Below are 14,629 nucleotides of genomic sequence, written 5' to 3'. Positions count from 1 at the left end.
CCAGATAAGTTGCTGATAATTTCTAATCACATCTCACAAAAACTGGAGACTTTTCAATTAGCTTCTTATAATGTTATGAGCTTTAAATAAGATCATGTTTTATGTATTCCATAATATTAAGAACTGCTTAATAAAACTGACATCATAATATGGAGCCGACTTAACTGCAAGTATAAGGTGTACCTCAGAATCTGAATTATTGTTAAAAGTTTAGATATCAGACCCAAACCCCAGGCTGAATTAATGTGTCTGGGGTGAGGCCTGACTATCTATATTTTAACAATTTTTCTGGGTGACTTTAAATTAGTTGATATGGACAAGTATTTATAAAATACTGATAGGGATACATCACGATAGATGACAATAATTTGTTAGTGAATCATTTTTAAGCTTAAGTTCTGTTTACATGGTATACTTTTATGAGTCAAATTAGCATACATACAAAATAATATAGGAAAACTCCTATGACTGCCACTGCATTTCTAATATGCTATAAATATTATTTTAAAATATTTGATACTCTATAGGTAGACTTTGTCTTTCTTCATGCAAATCTCATCCCTGATCTGATCTCACTAAATTGGGCCTTGGGTCAGTTGGACCTTGGGTCAGTTGTCAGTATTTGTATATGGGCTTATTCTTGGGTTTATGCTGATTGGTCAGAGCTGCCTGGTATGGAGCTGGAAATCATAGAAAATGAATACAAACAGTCTATAGAGCCTGATACACAGTCCCTGGTCTGAGTCCTTATTCCAGTCCTTGCATTGCGCTTCGTGACTACATATAGGAATCCGGTGATGTCATATGCTCCACTGTAACCTGGAGATGGTGATGAATACTATTTAGACTTTTATTTCCTTGAAGTAGAAACAACAGAAGTCCAGAATATATCATTACATGTAGGTTATTACATATAGATTAACATGTCTGGCCTTTTTCATTCCCTACCAAGTATGCATTGATGAATCAGCAGATTCTGAAGGAGACTATATGTCCTACGAAGCCTATATACGAATACTGGCAAAAATACAGGCAGCTGACCCAGTGAACCGGTTTAAGAGACCAGATGAGTTACTTCATTTGCTGAAGCTTAAGGCAAGGAATTAAAAGACAACAGAATATATAGAGGGCTCATTTTAATATTGAATATTTAGGCTTTGAATTGACCCCCACTCTTTATAACCTGAATATAGTCATATTTGTCTAGTAACAGTCCTTAAAAAGTGGTAATATGTAGAATAAACAAAAGATGTAATTTGGAAAATCCAATAAGTTTTTATAAATCTATTGAATATGGGGGGGAAGAATTCTTTTACTTAGAGTGTCATTTTTGGCCATTTGGCCGTATTTGGTTTTATATCTACAGGTATTTCCAACACTTGGTCATAAGCCAGTAACAACTGACCTTACTATTGGTTCTGAAAAAAGACTCAAGATTTTCTTCAGCTCAGCAGATGGATATTATATCATTGATGCAGAATCTGAGGTTTTGTCTGATGTGACTCTGCCAAATAATGTAAGATCCCTAGAAATTATTGTATGCCACAATTACAGATTTTCTAATTCTACCAGCTCTTTAAGATTTTAAAATAATACTATTGATGTCTGTACTGGAACTGAGGCTTAAAAGGTAAATATAAAGTGAAAGAAAGAACTCATGGATAAAGAAAAATAACTTACAGTTCCTTTCTGCAGACAGCTAAGTCAAATCTACATACAGATTTTGTATGCTTGTCATAATGTCTTTGTTTACACTTTAAGATGTGCTTCTATTGATAAGCCAAAAGACAAACATCAGATTCCCATAACTATCTGTCTATTAGCAGCTGGAATCAATTTGTGGCTCCTTCTCTATAAATGTAAAATATGATCTACATTTTCTCTCCAGTAAACTTTATCTATTTATAATAACTGATCTTATATGAAATATATAGTTTTAAATTTTACACTAATCTGTGTGTACTCCATAATGATTAACAGATTCTCTAAAAATACCAGTACTGAATATTATGTGTATTTCCCTTCAATATCCAGATTGTAGTATTCTTTACTGCAACACAAAGTTATACAATTTTCTACACTGTCACTGTCACTGTCACTCCCATTGTTCATTGATTTGCTCAAGCGGGCCCAGTAATGTCTCCATTTTTTGAGACTTGTTGTTACTGTGTTTGGCATATTGAATACGTCACGGGGAGCTTGCCAGGCTTTGCCATGCAGATGAGATACTCTCAGTAGCTTGCTGGGCTCTCTGAGAGGGGCAGAAAAATCGAAACTGGCTTGGCCAGGCTGGCTGTGTGCAAGGCAAATGCCCTACCACTGTGCTATCAGTCCAGCCCGCAATTTTCTACAAAAACATTATTATATCTTTAGGAGTCAGGAAATAATCATAGTGATAGTATGGTACATGTTTAAATACAAACAGTCATAAATTGTTGCTCATGTTATTCAAATGAAGAATATGACAAAAACATAATGCCCTCCCCAGATGTGCACACTATATAAAAATTTAGGTCTGCTATCTCAAATTTGATTTTTATCTTGCTGATTTTCCTATTAAACACTGTATTTAAAATGAAGAGCTAAAAATGGGGAGATAAAATTGTACAGCCTATGCTTAGCATGCACAGTGACCTGATTTCTGTCCCCCAAACTGCATGCCCCACCAGAATAATTGGATATGATATTGTGGACTCTAAGCATTGCTGAGTGTAGACCTCAGTACTCTTGAAAATCCAGACCATTACCGGTTTTCAAAAAAGCCAGATATGATAATTGTGGCTCCAGAGCACTGCAGGCCCATGCCAAGCAAAGCTCTTATAGGAATGGTTTTGTGACCCTGAGCACTGCTGAATATAGAAGTATGAAAATGTAAGCTAAGAAGGACTAAACCAAGATTTTTTTCATTTCACCCATTTTTAACTCATGTTCGTCAATAAGTGGAATCTTAACATAGAATCTATATAAAAAGAGTATAGATTAAAACTTTATTGTGCTTTTAAATCATTGAAGTAATGTGATATTTTGCAGAGCACCCATAATTATACATTTCTAATAAGTTGCACAGAACTATTAATTATTAGATGTTTATATACATAAAATTGTTACAATTATCATAGCAATTTATATGATCACTGAGCTATCACCTATGATTATATATAAATCGCCCTTGATATGGAATAATACACTAAACCATTTCCAACTAGGCCACTTCGATATGAGTTTAGGCTAAACAATACTTTTCAACCACAATGTCTCTTATAGCTTACTGCATCTTATATTTTTATGCCATGTTAGCCTGTATTTTGAAGCTGGTACAGTATTGAACATTGCAGAATTGCTCTAAGTTTACACTTATTTGAAAAATTAATTAAGAATATTTAACTATGCATTCGATGTAATTTGCACACGAAGAGAATTATTTCCATTTGAAGAAATCAGTTAATTATTGTGGAATCAAGAATGAAACTAAATGAATCTCAAAAATTTATTTTCTGACCTAATTAGGTTATCTTAAGTATTTTCAAAAACAGTATTTTTAGCTAAATGTCCTACTATCTGACCCATTAAGAAAAGACTCTAAGGGAGGGGAGAGTAACAGATGTACTAAAAATAATATTTTTCTAGGAGTGCTAGATTACAAAAGCGGTAATGCTATAACGGACTCAATTGCGTTTAGGAATATCTGGTTACTTCAGGAACCATCTGAGAAGCAAGAGTATTGCTTTTGACGCTTTCTGGATTTACTACAGTCTAGTTTTATTTTACATATATTTTATTGAGACAACTTTATTTCTTGTGATTTCTTTTTCTTTCTTCCTTCATTTCGTTTCTAATTCAATCACTAATGAGAGTGCCCAGGGAACGTATTAAAATTGCTTTCCGCCTCTGGATTCCCATTTTAGTTTTAAGAATTGTTGTTGCTGAGACATGGCCTCAAGCACTTGGCCTGAGTACGCTTGGTTTGGCAAGTATAGTTTCTGACCTTATTTCTCTAACTTGCTAACTTGGAGAAATTATAGAACAATGTAGTTATTCATTTCTCTGGGAAATACTGTTATGTAGTATCTGTAGTTTAAGCAAGTTTTGTCATAAAAATCAAGAAATTTAGAAATTCAGAGTTATTTCTTGGCATTTCATAGACCATCACTTACTATGTCTCTCAAATTTGTGTTTTAAAAGTATTTTGAAATAACAATTTTGCTTAAGAGTCCATTGTTTCTTCTAACAGAATGATAGCTATATTTCATACAGCAGACAATGTTATAATGCTTCCTTGGTAAAAATTTTAATTCAAGCTGTTTTAAGTGATTTTATCTTTCTTATAATAATGAATTTATTAATAACCATCCACTATGGAGTGCTATTTGATTCACACATTCATTACTAAAGTACTCACTAACCACTAAAGTATATCTGCCACCTAATTCTGTAACAGTATATCCTCTTATATACATAATATTTTGTGAATTTTTAGTGAATTTCTGTGTTGAAAATAAATACCTGCGTTTTTCAAAGAAGGTTTTCTCTTAACTATAAAGCAAAGTATTAAACAATGATGTCTCTGTGACACTGGGAAGGGATTTTTTCAGGTATTTGGTAACATGTATAAATACAAAAATAGAAGTTTCTTGTTCTTCCTACACTTGAAACTATTTTGGTAATCATGCTTCTTCAGTTAAACAGTAGTGATAAACTGTTGAACATATAAATCTTTATGAAATATAATTCCATCCCCTGGAAATCATTATACTACAGAATATCATCATTTTACCTGACTCCTTGGGAATTGGTATGATGATCACTTTCAATGCTGAAGCCCTTTCTGTGGAAGCAAATGAAAAACTCTTCAAGAGGATCCTTGAAGCCTGGAAAGACGTACCATCTTCAGTGGGTATGTAGAGTGCTTTTTTGTTGATTTTTTTAATTACTGATAATTTCAGAGAGCTTTTGTTTCCTAAAGTATCACAGTTTTGCTATTAATACAGTGTTAATTTGTGATCCTGCAAATTTATTCCCTTAGTAACATAATATGTGTGTGCTTTGTATGTATATAAAGTCCATGACATCCCAAAGAGAATAATTTTTGGCAGTCATAATTGTTCACTAATAATAATTATACAGTTAATGCAAAATTTCTTTTTGTATATTTTTAAAATTTTGTTTGAATCCTTTTGTTTAAAGATTATGCACAAAAAGCATAATCTTTATTTACTTTTATTTAATTTTTATTTCTAAATTTTATTTATAAATTTTATAAATTTTTATTTATATAAAAAGCATAAAATATGCTTTACCCCAATGCATTGACTTGAGGACTCAACTTTTTTCAGTTAACTACATAATAGTCATAAAAGATAAAAAATATGTGTTTATTTAATCAACATAGCAGTACTTTGTTCTTTAATTGACATTCTTGTAGAAGAAACACGTATAAACATATCACACAGATAACATACTATTTATCACTAAAATTTAACCAGTCTCATTTAGAAAAGAGATGAGTATTATTGAGTTGAATGTCCATAAGATACCAATCAGGTAGCCATATACATTTAAAGTATTCTCCAGACAATTACTTCTCCTGGCTAATGAATGTAAAGAGTGCTGACCTAGTAAATCCAAGTATTTCAAGACTTTCATTTATGTATCTGAAATTTGGTGATTGCATAATTGATTCTAGAGATGAATCATAATCATCTGAACAATAAATTTAATTATAGTTATTTAATGGAGAATATATATCCCTGGAAGAAGGAGAAATTTAATGAAGTACTTAAAGGAGGAAGTGAAGGGAGAGGGAGGGGATTGGATGGGGGTAGACAAAGAGTGACAAAGAGAAAGGTAAGGAGTCAATACAGAAGACAGATTCTGAAAGAGCTATAAAATTAATTAAATATCATCCTCTTATGGCTTATTTTTAAATTTTGAGATGAAGGCACTTTGCATTGCATCTGCAAAATGTTTTCAGTTTACACAAAGTTTTAAAAATTGTTCTGAAAAATCTCTTCCACTTTCTTCAAAGAGAAAAGAATTTACAGCAGATCTAAAACCATTTTAGAGATAGAAGGTAAATACATAAATTGTGATTGACAAAAAATGGATAGAACTAATCCAAAAATGATGAATATTTTTCTAGCCTCTATGGTGGTAATTTTGTGATCAATATATTAATGAGCAATTTGAATAAGAAAAATCTGTTTAAATGAGAAACCAAATTAAACCCTTTATTTATGCCACTGGACAAATTTGAAAATCAAAGAGATCTTAAAAATTCATTTGCAATAATACTTATCCTTATGTTAAAAAAGTATAACCTAAAATGTATTTTAAATTTCTAGAGTTTCAAAGCTAGTTTCTGTTCTTATGGGCTGTGGGCACACCCAGCTGTGCTCACTGATTCTGCACTCAGGAATCACTCCTGGTAAGCTCAAGGAACCATATGGAGTTCCAGAGATCAAAACAAGGTCAAGGCACATGCAAGACAAATTCCCTAACTACTGTAGGATTGCTCTTGCCTCTCAAAGTTAATTTCTATATGTACAATAAATTATAATACCACAAGAACATGATAGTTGGTTATTAAGACATCTTGAGAATATAAAGAACTTATCATTGTTATTAAGAAAATCAATTTTTATATTTTGCTATAAAACAAATGATTTATTTTTAAAAGTAACCTAGATTCAGATTTCCACAATCTAAAATTTCTGATACCGTGATTTATGGTGTTTTAAATAAGACGATTGCTCTGGGATTCCAACATATAAGGCCTAATACAACAAGAGTATTGCTGAGCATTGTTCCTCTACATCATTGTATTCCAACATAAAACAAGTTGTGTTACTCTTAGATTAAGTGCCAGATTAATGTGTTTAGGAATTAAGGTGGGAATTATGTGATGTGCTATGAATTGTTTACTTGGAATCAGCAAGCAGCCTATAAATTAAATTGAAAAGACTTTGCTCTGTGTGGTTGTTGACTGAGATCACGGTCACGGTCCTCCCATTGTTCATCGATTTGCTCGAGCGGGCCCAGTAATGTCTCCATCGTGAGACTTGTTGTTACTGTGCTTGGCATATTGAATACGTCACAGGTAGCTTGCCAGGCTTTGCCATGCAGGTGAGATACTCTCGGTGGCTTGCTGGGCTCTCCGAGAGGGGCGGAGGAATGGAACACGGGTCGGCCATGTTGGCTGCGTGCAAGGCAAATTCCCTACCCGCTCCTACCCGCTGTGCTATCGCTGCAGCGCGTTGACTGAGATAACTTTTATTATTTGTATTGATATTTTTCATTGGGCCATAACCAGTGATGCTCAGGAGTAGCCTGGCACCCCTGAATCAGTGTTCTGGAGTTACGCCTGGCAGTAATTTGGCTCATGCAGTGCCAGAGGTTGAACCTGGGCCTCCTACATTCAAAGCAGGTGCTCCTGCCTGTCGAGCCATCTCTCTGCCCTACTAATAGCATTTTAATTAAACAACACATGAGAGAAAATTTTCAAATCCATATTGACTAAATCTATTTTGTTCTCCCATCTCTCAGATACTAACATTTCTCTTATGTGCTTCATAAATGAATTTTCATTTTAGATATAATATTTTCTAGGAGAGCTATTTTCTGAATAAAATATGTCTAAGTTGTTTATAATTCTTATGACAAATTTAAACAAAATTCAGTATTTTTATTGTAATGCAAAAGGAATCCTGGAATGGTAAATACTTGAGAAAATTTATTTAGGTTTTGAAAGTGGTTCATACTGGAACCAGATTAGATACTGGGGCCAGTACAAGGGGTAGGGCTTTTACTTCACATGCAGCTGGCCCATGTTGATTCCTCAAGCTCTGCCAAGTGTTATCCCTGAGCAAAGAGCCCTAAGTACCACCAGGTGTGGCCCAAAAAACAAAAGGAAATGCTCATACTATGCATATGACAGTCATTTTTGTAATATTTTAATAATTCCTCTATGAATTTTTATGCATTTAAGTCTTAATAATTTAAATTATTAAGTCTTAATCTTACATATAAGATAAATTTAAGTTGTTTTTCTCTCCCAGAGGCTCCAGGATATTCCAAGGGAACCCCAGGTGAAAATTACATAAATGAGGTGCCATGGTGTAAGACTAGGAAACCAACTGGTAGGAAACGGTTTCCCATTGGTCCTTGAGGGAAATAAGGCTGAAAAAGGGTGCACTCAGATGAGCACGGGATTCAACAATGGCATTCTATGACCTATTGGGAAGATAATAATAAAATTGCGTCTGCTATAATTTTCAGTATATGTTTTGTTTGCTTTATCATAGAAGAACATGTGAAGTTTAATGGATCCAATTCTAATTTTAGCCCCAGTAATATTTCAATGATAAGGCCTTGTTTGGATGTTTTCCAGTTTTTCACTTGACTCACAATCTTGATATTTCTTTTTATTTACAGAAACTTGTTTCCTCATAAACTGCATGAAAAATATAAACATTGGGCATTTTAGTGTCAACTTAAATATTTAGTGATAAAATTGTCCCCAGTGTCAGAAAACAATGTAGCGAACCAGCTGACTGTATGACTATTTCCACAATTCTGTGGGTAGGGCATTTGCATTGCACATGGCCGACCCAAGTTCGATTCCTCAGTCCCTCTCGGAGAGCCCGGCAAGCTACTGAGAGTATCCCGCCCACACAGCAGAGCCTGGCAATCTCCCCAATGGCATATTTGATATGCCAAAAACAGTAACAAGTCTCACAATGGAGACGTCACTGGTGCCCGCTCGAGCAAATGGATGAGTAATGGGAGGGCAGTGTTACAGACAGTGCAACAGTGCTTTAAGGTGGTTATCACCATCTTTATAGTCACTAAACAATATAAAGCAAGGCCCAAAAGTTATTGTATAATACTATAAAAATTTCCAAAGCAAGAGAGAATCTTAACAGTATCAAATTAGATTTAGTTCTGTTTATAGCATGGCAAGGCATTCATGCATTAACTGCTGTTTAATTACAGTATAATTTCTAAAATCATTAATTGAGCAAGACACTTTTAAGTTTTAATTTTGAAGATTTGTATTTCTATTATGTCAATTAACTACAAATGAAAATACTCAGGGACAGTGGGTGAGATGCGTGCCTTGCACACATCTGACCCGGATTTGATTGTTGAGCACCGCCAGGAGTGATCCCTGAGTGAAGAACCAGAAGTAAGCCCTGAACATTATTGTATGGTACCCTACCACTGCCCTGAACATTATTGTATGGTACCCTACCACTACCCTGAACAAAGGTAAAGGTAAAGGTAAAGGCCCTCCCGTTGATCGTCGATTTGCTCGAGCGGGCCCAGTAACGTCTCCATTGGAGACTTTGCTGTTACTGTGTTTGGCATATCGAATACTCTCGGTAGCTTGCTGGGCTCTCCGAGAGGGGCGGAGGAATCGAACTCGGGTCGGCCATGTTGGCCGCTTGTAAGGCGAACGCCCTACCCGCTGTGCTATCGCTCCAGCCCTAGCCCTATCCTGAACAAAAGATTAAAAAAATTAAATCCTTTTATAGTGCTGCATCTTATGTAGACTTTAAGAATGGTAAAGTTTCTTTTTATTTTATTTGGAGAACATTAATAAAAAAAGTTGAGACCTAGAAATTTAGCATTAGTCTCAGCAGTGAAAATGGATACTTTATTTGTTGCCCTTATAGATATCATTAAGTCAAAGTACAGACTAGAAAGAGTGAGAAAGGATATATTCTTCTGAACAGTAATAATGAATTTCATATTAATTGTTAACTGGCTATTATTTTCTAATTCTGAGAGTGTGCATTTTTTCTGATTTTAAAACTTTCATCGTAGCATATGAATGTACTCAGCGAACCACAGGATGGGGTCAAAAGGCCATTGAAGTTCGCTCTTCTCCGACAAGGGTTCTGGAAAATGAACTGAAGCACAGAGCAGTTAAGAAACTGAGATTTCTGTGTACCCGAGGTGACAAGGTATGGCTTACATTTCCCAGAGCAAAAATAAAGCAAGCAATGAATAGTGACTTAAGAAATCTATGTACTTTTCATTCTACCCATAAACATATTTAGACTATATTTCTTAAATTGACATGCTGTTGATATAATGTTTCATTTTGCAGTAGAGACATTAGTTTTGCAGGTGATTCAACCTACAAAATTTGAAAATGAAAGCATTTTTTAAAGTAAAAGTCCTAATTATGTTCTGATCAAAACATAGCCATTATTTTGTTTGCTGCAATTACCATTTTTCATGTTCGTATATTTAGAAGAATGCTTGAGTAAATTTTGCCTCAGATAATTTACAACGTAATTCAATAATGGAAAGCAAATATTGCTGTTCTGTGTGGTAGACATTTTGCTAAAAACTTTAAAACATTTAAGGGTCAGAGCAATGATACAGCAGGTGGGACACTTGATTTGTACTCATTATATGTGGCTGACATGGGTTCAATACCTGGCACCTCATAGTTCCCTTAGAACTGCCAGGAGTGATCCATTAGTACAGAGCAATGAGTAAGCTCTTAGCACCACCAGGTTTGGCTCAAAAACCAATAAATAAATAAAGCTAACACATTTAATCTTCAAAGTGAGTGTTATTATGCCCATTTTATAGGAAGGAAGTAAAGTAGGTATTTGGCAATTATATACCTTAAATTGACAAATGCATTGTACAAAATAATTACTGTCCCTACATATTATGAGAAGTAACAATGTAAAGAAATAATACTAATAATAACAAGAAGCATTCATGTTTAGAAGAGTTTGCAAATGATTCCAATTAATACCAGCATAACCAGAGTAAAGGCAGTTTGCATCAAGGAGAAAAATACTGTTGTGCAATAACAATAAAAATATTGTTGTGCAAATGGGTATAATGGCAAGCACACGTTTGAGATTAGATAGACTAGGGTATGATGCTCAATCTTTTCCCAACTTAGATTTATGAACATGTAAGAGTGGTTATAGTTTCTGACTCTTAGTTCTTTCAATACTACAATGGGAATATTAATAACTCCTTTTGATGTGAAAATTGCTTATATACATAATAGGCATCTAAGGTTGGTGTATATGTCATGTTAAGTACAGGGTAGTGATAAGAGTGACATTATCATCTTCATTATGTGACAAACCCTCCTTCTTAAGTATAGCCACTGTGAATGTTTAAAGTCTTAGCTATAACACAGAAATCTGTTATTATAGATAAATATCTATGTTTATATTATAAGTAATATTATACTCTGTTCTAATTTTCATTATAGAGCAGACTATATTTATATGTACTGTTAGTCTCAGATGATTCACTTAGCTCACTACTCACTGTATCAGTTGGTTGATCGTAGTCTGAAATAGAAACTTGTATTAAGTAGAAAATTTCAATGATAATGTATACGCCAGGAAGCAATGATGAGCACAGCAGGTAGAGAGTTTGCCTTGCACATGGCCGACCCTGGCTCCATTCCCCTGTCCCTCTTGGAGAGCCCTTAAAGCTACTGAGAGTATCCAGCCCGCATGGCAGAGCCTGGCAAGCTTCCCATGGTGTATTTGATATGCCAAAACCAGTAACAAGTCTCACAATGGAGTTGTTACTGTTACCCGCTCGAGCAAATCTATGAACAACAGGAGGACAGTGCTACAGTGTAGTGTTACTTTCTTATATTAAAAGAAAACCAGGCTGATTAAAAGTAGAGTATTTTTAAAAAATCAAAAAGGAATTGCTACATAAAAAACAATACAGTGTATGGTAAAAGGCTGTTTCAATATATAAATTTGACTGCATACTAAATTTTTTAGTTGCTTGATGAAGATAAAAATAAAATTGTTAATTGTAACTATTAAATATCATGTATTTTAAACATTTACTGAAGTTCCTCTTTCTCTCCTTGTTAAAGCTGTTCTTTTCCTCTACCCTGCGCAACCGCCACAGCCGTGTTTACTTCATGACCCTGGGGAAACTCGAAGAGCTCAAGATCAATTTTGGTGTTTAAAACGTTACAATGACAACATTTACAAACATGATAAATAAGCAATTTGCATCTTAAGATTTCTGAGATTAAATGATACTTCAGTTTTATTGTTAGGGGAAAATTAATTCAGATACTTTTAATGTAGCACAGAATAGTTTTAATGAGAAATGCAACTTCATATAAAAAATTAACTATAGCAAGCTCTATGTACTCCACTGGTGTACAATGTCTTTTGCACAAGCTTTGAAACTTTCATTACTGTGAATTCAATTCAAACATTACTCTTTGGACCATTTGGACAGTATCACTATTCAGATTTTATAACAAAGAGGAAGAAAACAGTAATTAATTAGATTCAAGCAGCATTCAAAATAATTCTATGTGAATAAAATTTATAAGAAAAAATAAAATAGCGCAAACCAATACAATTTTGAGGATATATAATAATCCCCAAGTGTGAGATTATTATACAAAAATCATAAGACCTGTCCTATAAAACAAACCAAGGATGAACATATCTGTCTGGAGAAAAGCACAGTGTTGAAGCAGAAGAGTCTGTTTGATTATAGACAGTTAAACCCAGAAATGCAGACTAGTTCACCCCATATTAAGTTCTCCTGAGAAGTTAAGTTCTAAGAAGGAGAAAGGAAGAAAGCCTCAGGTGTTTTATTTTCCTCATCACCCCCAACCATGTGCAATAGCTGTTTTTACAAACCACCAAATAATACACTTGTAAGCCTGAGTACAGGACTGAACTCCTATACAAATGTACTGTAGCTTTTTATTTTTGAAAACACTTTAAGTAGGCATCAAATTTCACTTCAAAAATGGATTTTTCAAACTTCTTGTCTAGCCAACAATGTGACCATCAGATAGTATTAAATAATTTTTTCGGTCCAAGATTAAACTATCAAGAAATTTCCCACCAGTTATAAAATTGAACGGCAAAATTTTCTATTGCTTGTGTCCTTCCATGTTTTTATTTCAGTAAAATAAAAAATTGAAAGTAATAAATCCATAAATTGACGCTTAAGGGTACAGGATTAAATTATAGATTTTTGGAAAAAATACAGCTTTCATCAAGTAATTAAACCTATAATAGTGAAATCATACTAGTCTGTTACCCCCCCCATCAATATATTAGAGAAAACATAGATAGGTGGTGGTCACTTATGGTAAATGGTAGCTGGTAAAATCATAATTTCTACATATCCATCTTTAATACAGTGGTTAGTTCTGGGGCAATAATCAAGCATCAGAGCTACCACAAAGTATACCTCAACATAGTTACTCTAGTTCTGCTTCTAAAATGTGAAGACAGTGCTACTGGGATAATAATTTTAAACTACCTGGTTAACCCAAGTACAAAAGCAGCTTACTATGTGTGATTTCATATCATCACATTATATCTTGGCACTTTGGTGCCAGGAATGAATATCTGGATTGGATTTTCCTAACAATTTTTTATCAAGAGTGCAGTAGCTCAGTATTGAGAACTTAGGAGAACCTAAATCCATGAATTTAAAATAAATGTGATTCACATTTCTTTTACTGTGACACAATAATGTGATCCTAAAACAGCTTATCCTTGAGTGTTTACAGCTCGAATGACTTTTTAAGTACAGTAGTTTAAAGATAAAAAGAACTTCTCTTTCAAATTATTTCCGTAGACGTAGTTCTCATTATTATTATTTTGTACACCTGAAAGGCTATGGGGAACTTTGTGCAGTACCTCATCGCTGAGCAAATGGAGCTTGCTAAGTTTGAATTTTAGAAAATTTTCTCATTTAAGTAGCATGTAGAATTAAGTTTTCTAAGACTTGTTCTTTATAATATTTACTCAAGCTTTTAGGTATGCAATTAAGTTTTTTCTTAAAATCATATTTTAAGTAAGTAAGGCAGTTAACTGTTTTTTGGAAACTAACCTCTATTGTGTTTGGTGGTTATTGTAGTAAACAAAGACAATGGTGAACTGACTCTTCACAGATGTCCCAAAGTTAACCATGCAAACGATGTTACAAACATATAAACTTAGTTTTAAGTGGTGAGATGTAAAAGAAACAGGGACTTTGGCACACATTAAGAAGGAAGACTGAGATATTTAAAATCATTTTCAAATAATGAAAATTTACTATTTCAATGTAAATCCTATTGGAGTTTATATATCCTTTGCCAGCAAAAATTCTAAAGAAAAGAGACAATTACATTTAAGAATAAATACAATGTAATGGAGTTTTAGCGATAGCACAGCGGGTAGGACGTTTGCCTTGCGTGCAGCTGACACCGCCAACCCGAGTTCGATTCCTCTGCCCCTCTCGGAGAGCCCGGCAAGCTACCGAGAGTATCTCGCCCACACGGCAAGGCCTGGAAGCTACCCGTGAAGTATTCAATATGCCAAACACAGTAACAACAGGCCCTCCCGTTGATCGTCGATTTTGTTCGAGCGGGCCCAGTAACGTCTCCATTGGAGACTTTTGTTGTTACTGTGTCTGGCATATCCAATACTCTCGGTAGCTTGCCGGGCTCTCCGAGAGGGGCGGAGGAATCGAACTCGGGTCAGCCATGTTGGCCGCTTGTAAGGCGAACGCCCTACCCGCTGTGCTAACAAGTCTCAAAAAAAAAATGGAGATGTTACTGGGCCCGCTCGAGCAAAATCGATGAACAACGGGGAGG

The 14,629-nt window shown here is 34.5% G+C and overlaps 1 protein-coding gene across 1 annotated transcript in view; it reads left to right on the top strand.

The window, feature by feature from the left end:
- Window positions 1-11,995, top strand: part of NRK (Nik related kinase) — a 138,751-nt gene extending 126,756 nt beyond the window's left edge. Inside the window, exons 26-30 of the mRNA XM_056125691.1 lie at window positions 953-1,095; window positions 1,367-1,514; window positions 4,733-4,894; window positions 9,826-9,965; window positions 11,882-11,995. Of these exons, the coding sequence (XP_055981666.1) occupies window positions 953-1,095; window positions 1,367-1,514; window positions 4,733-4,894; window positions 9,826-9,965; window positions 11,882-11,977 (689 nt within the window). The 3' untranslated portion in view covers window positions 11,978-11,995. The remainder of the gene's footprint in view (window positions 1-952; window positions 1,096-1,366; window positions 1,515-4,732; window positions 4,895-9,825; window positions 9,966-11,881) is intronic.
- The last annotated feature ends 2,634 nt before the right edge of the window (window positions 11,996-14,629 follow it).

This window comes from Sorex fumeus, unplaced genomic scaffold, assembly GCF_029834395.1.
Source record: "Sorex fumeus unplaced genomic scaffold, SorFum_2.1 ptg000058l, whole genome shotgun sequence".
Classification (NCBI taxonomy): domain Eukaryota; kingdom Metazoa; phylum Chordata; class Mammalia; order Eulipotyphla; family Soricidae; genus Sorex; species Sorex fumeus.
This window is presented reverse-complemented; position numbering and strand designations above follow the sequence as displayed.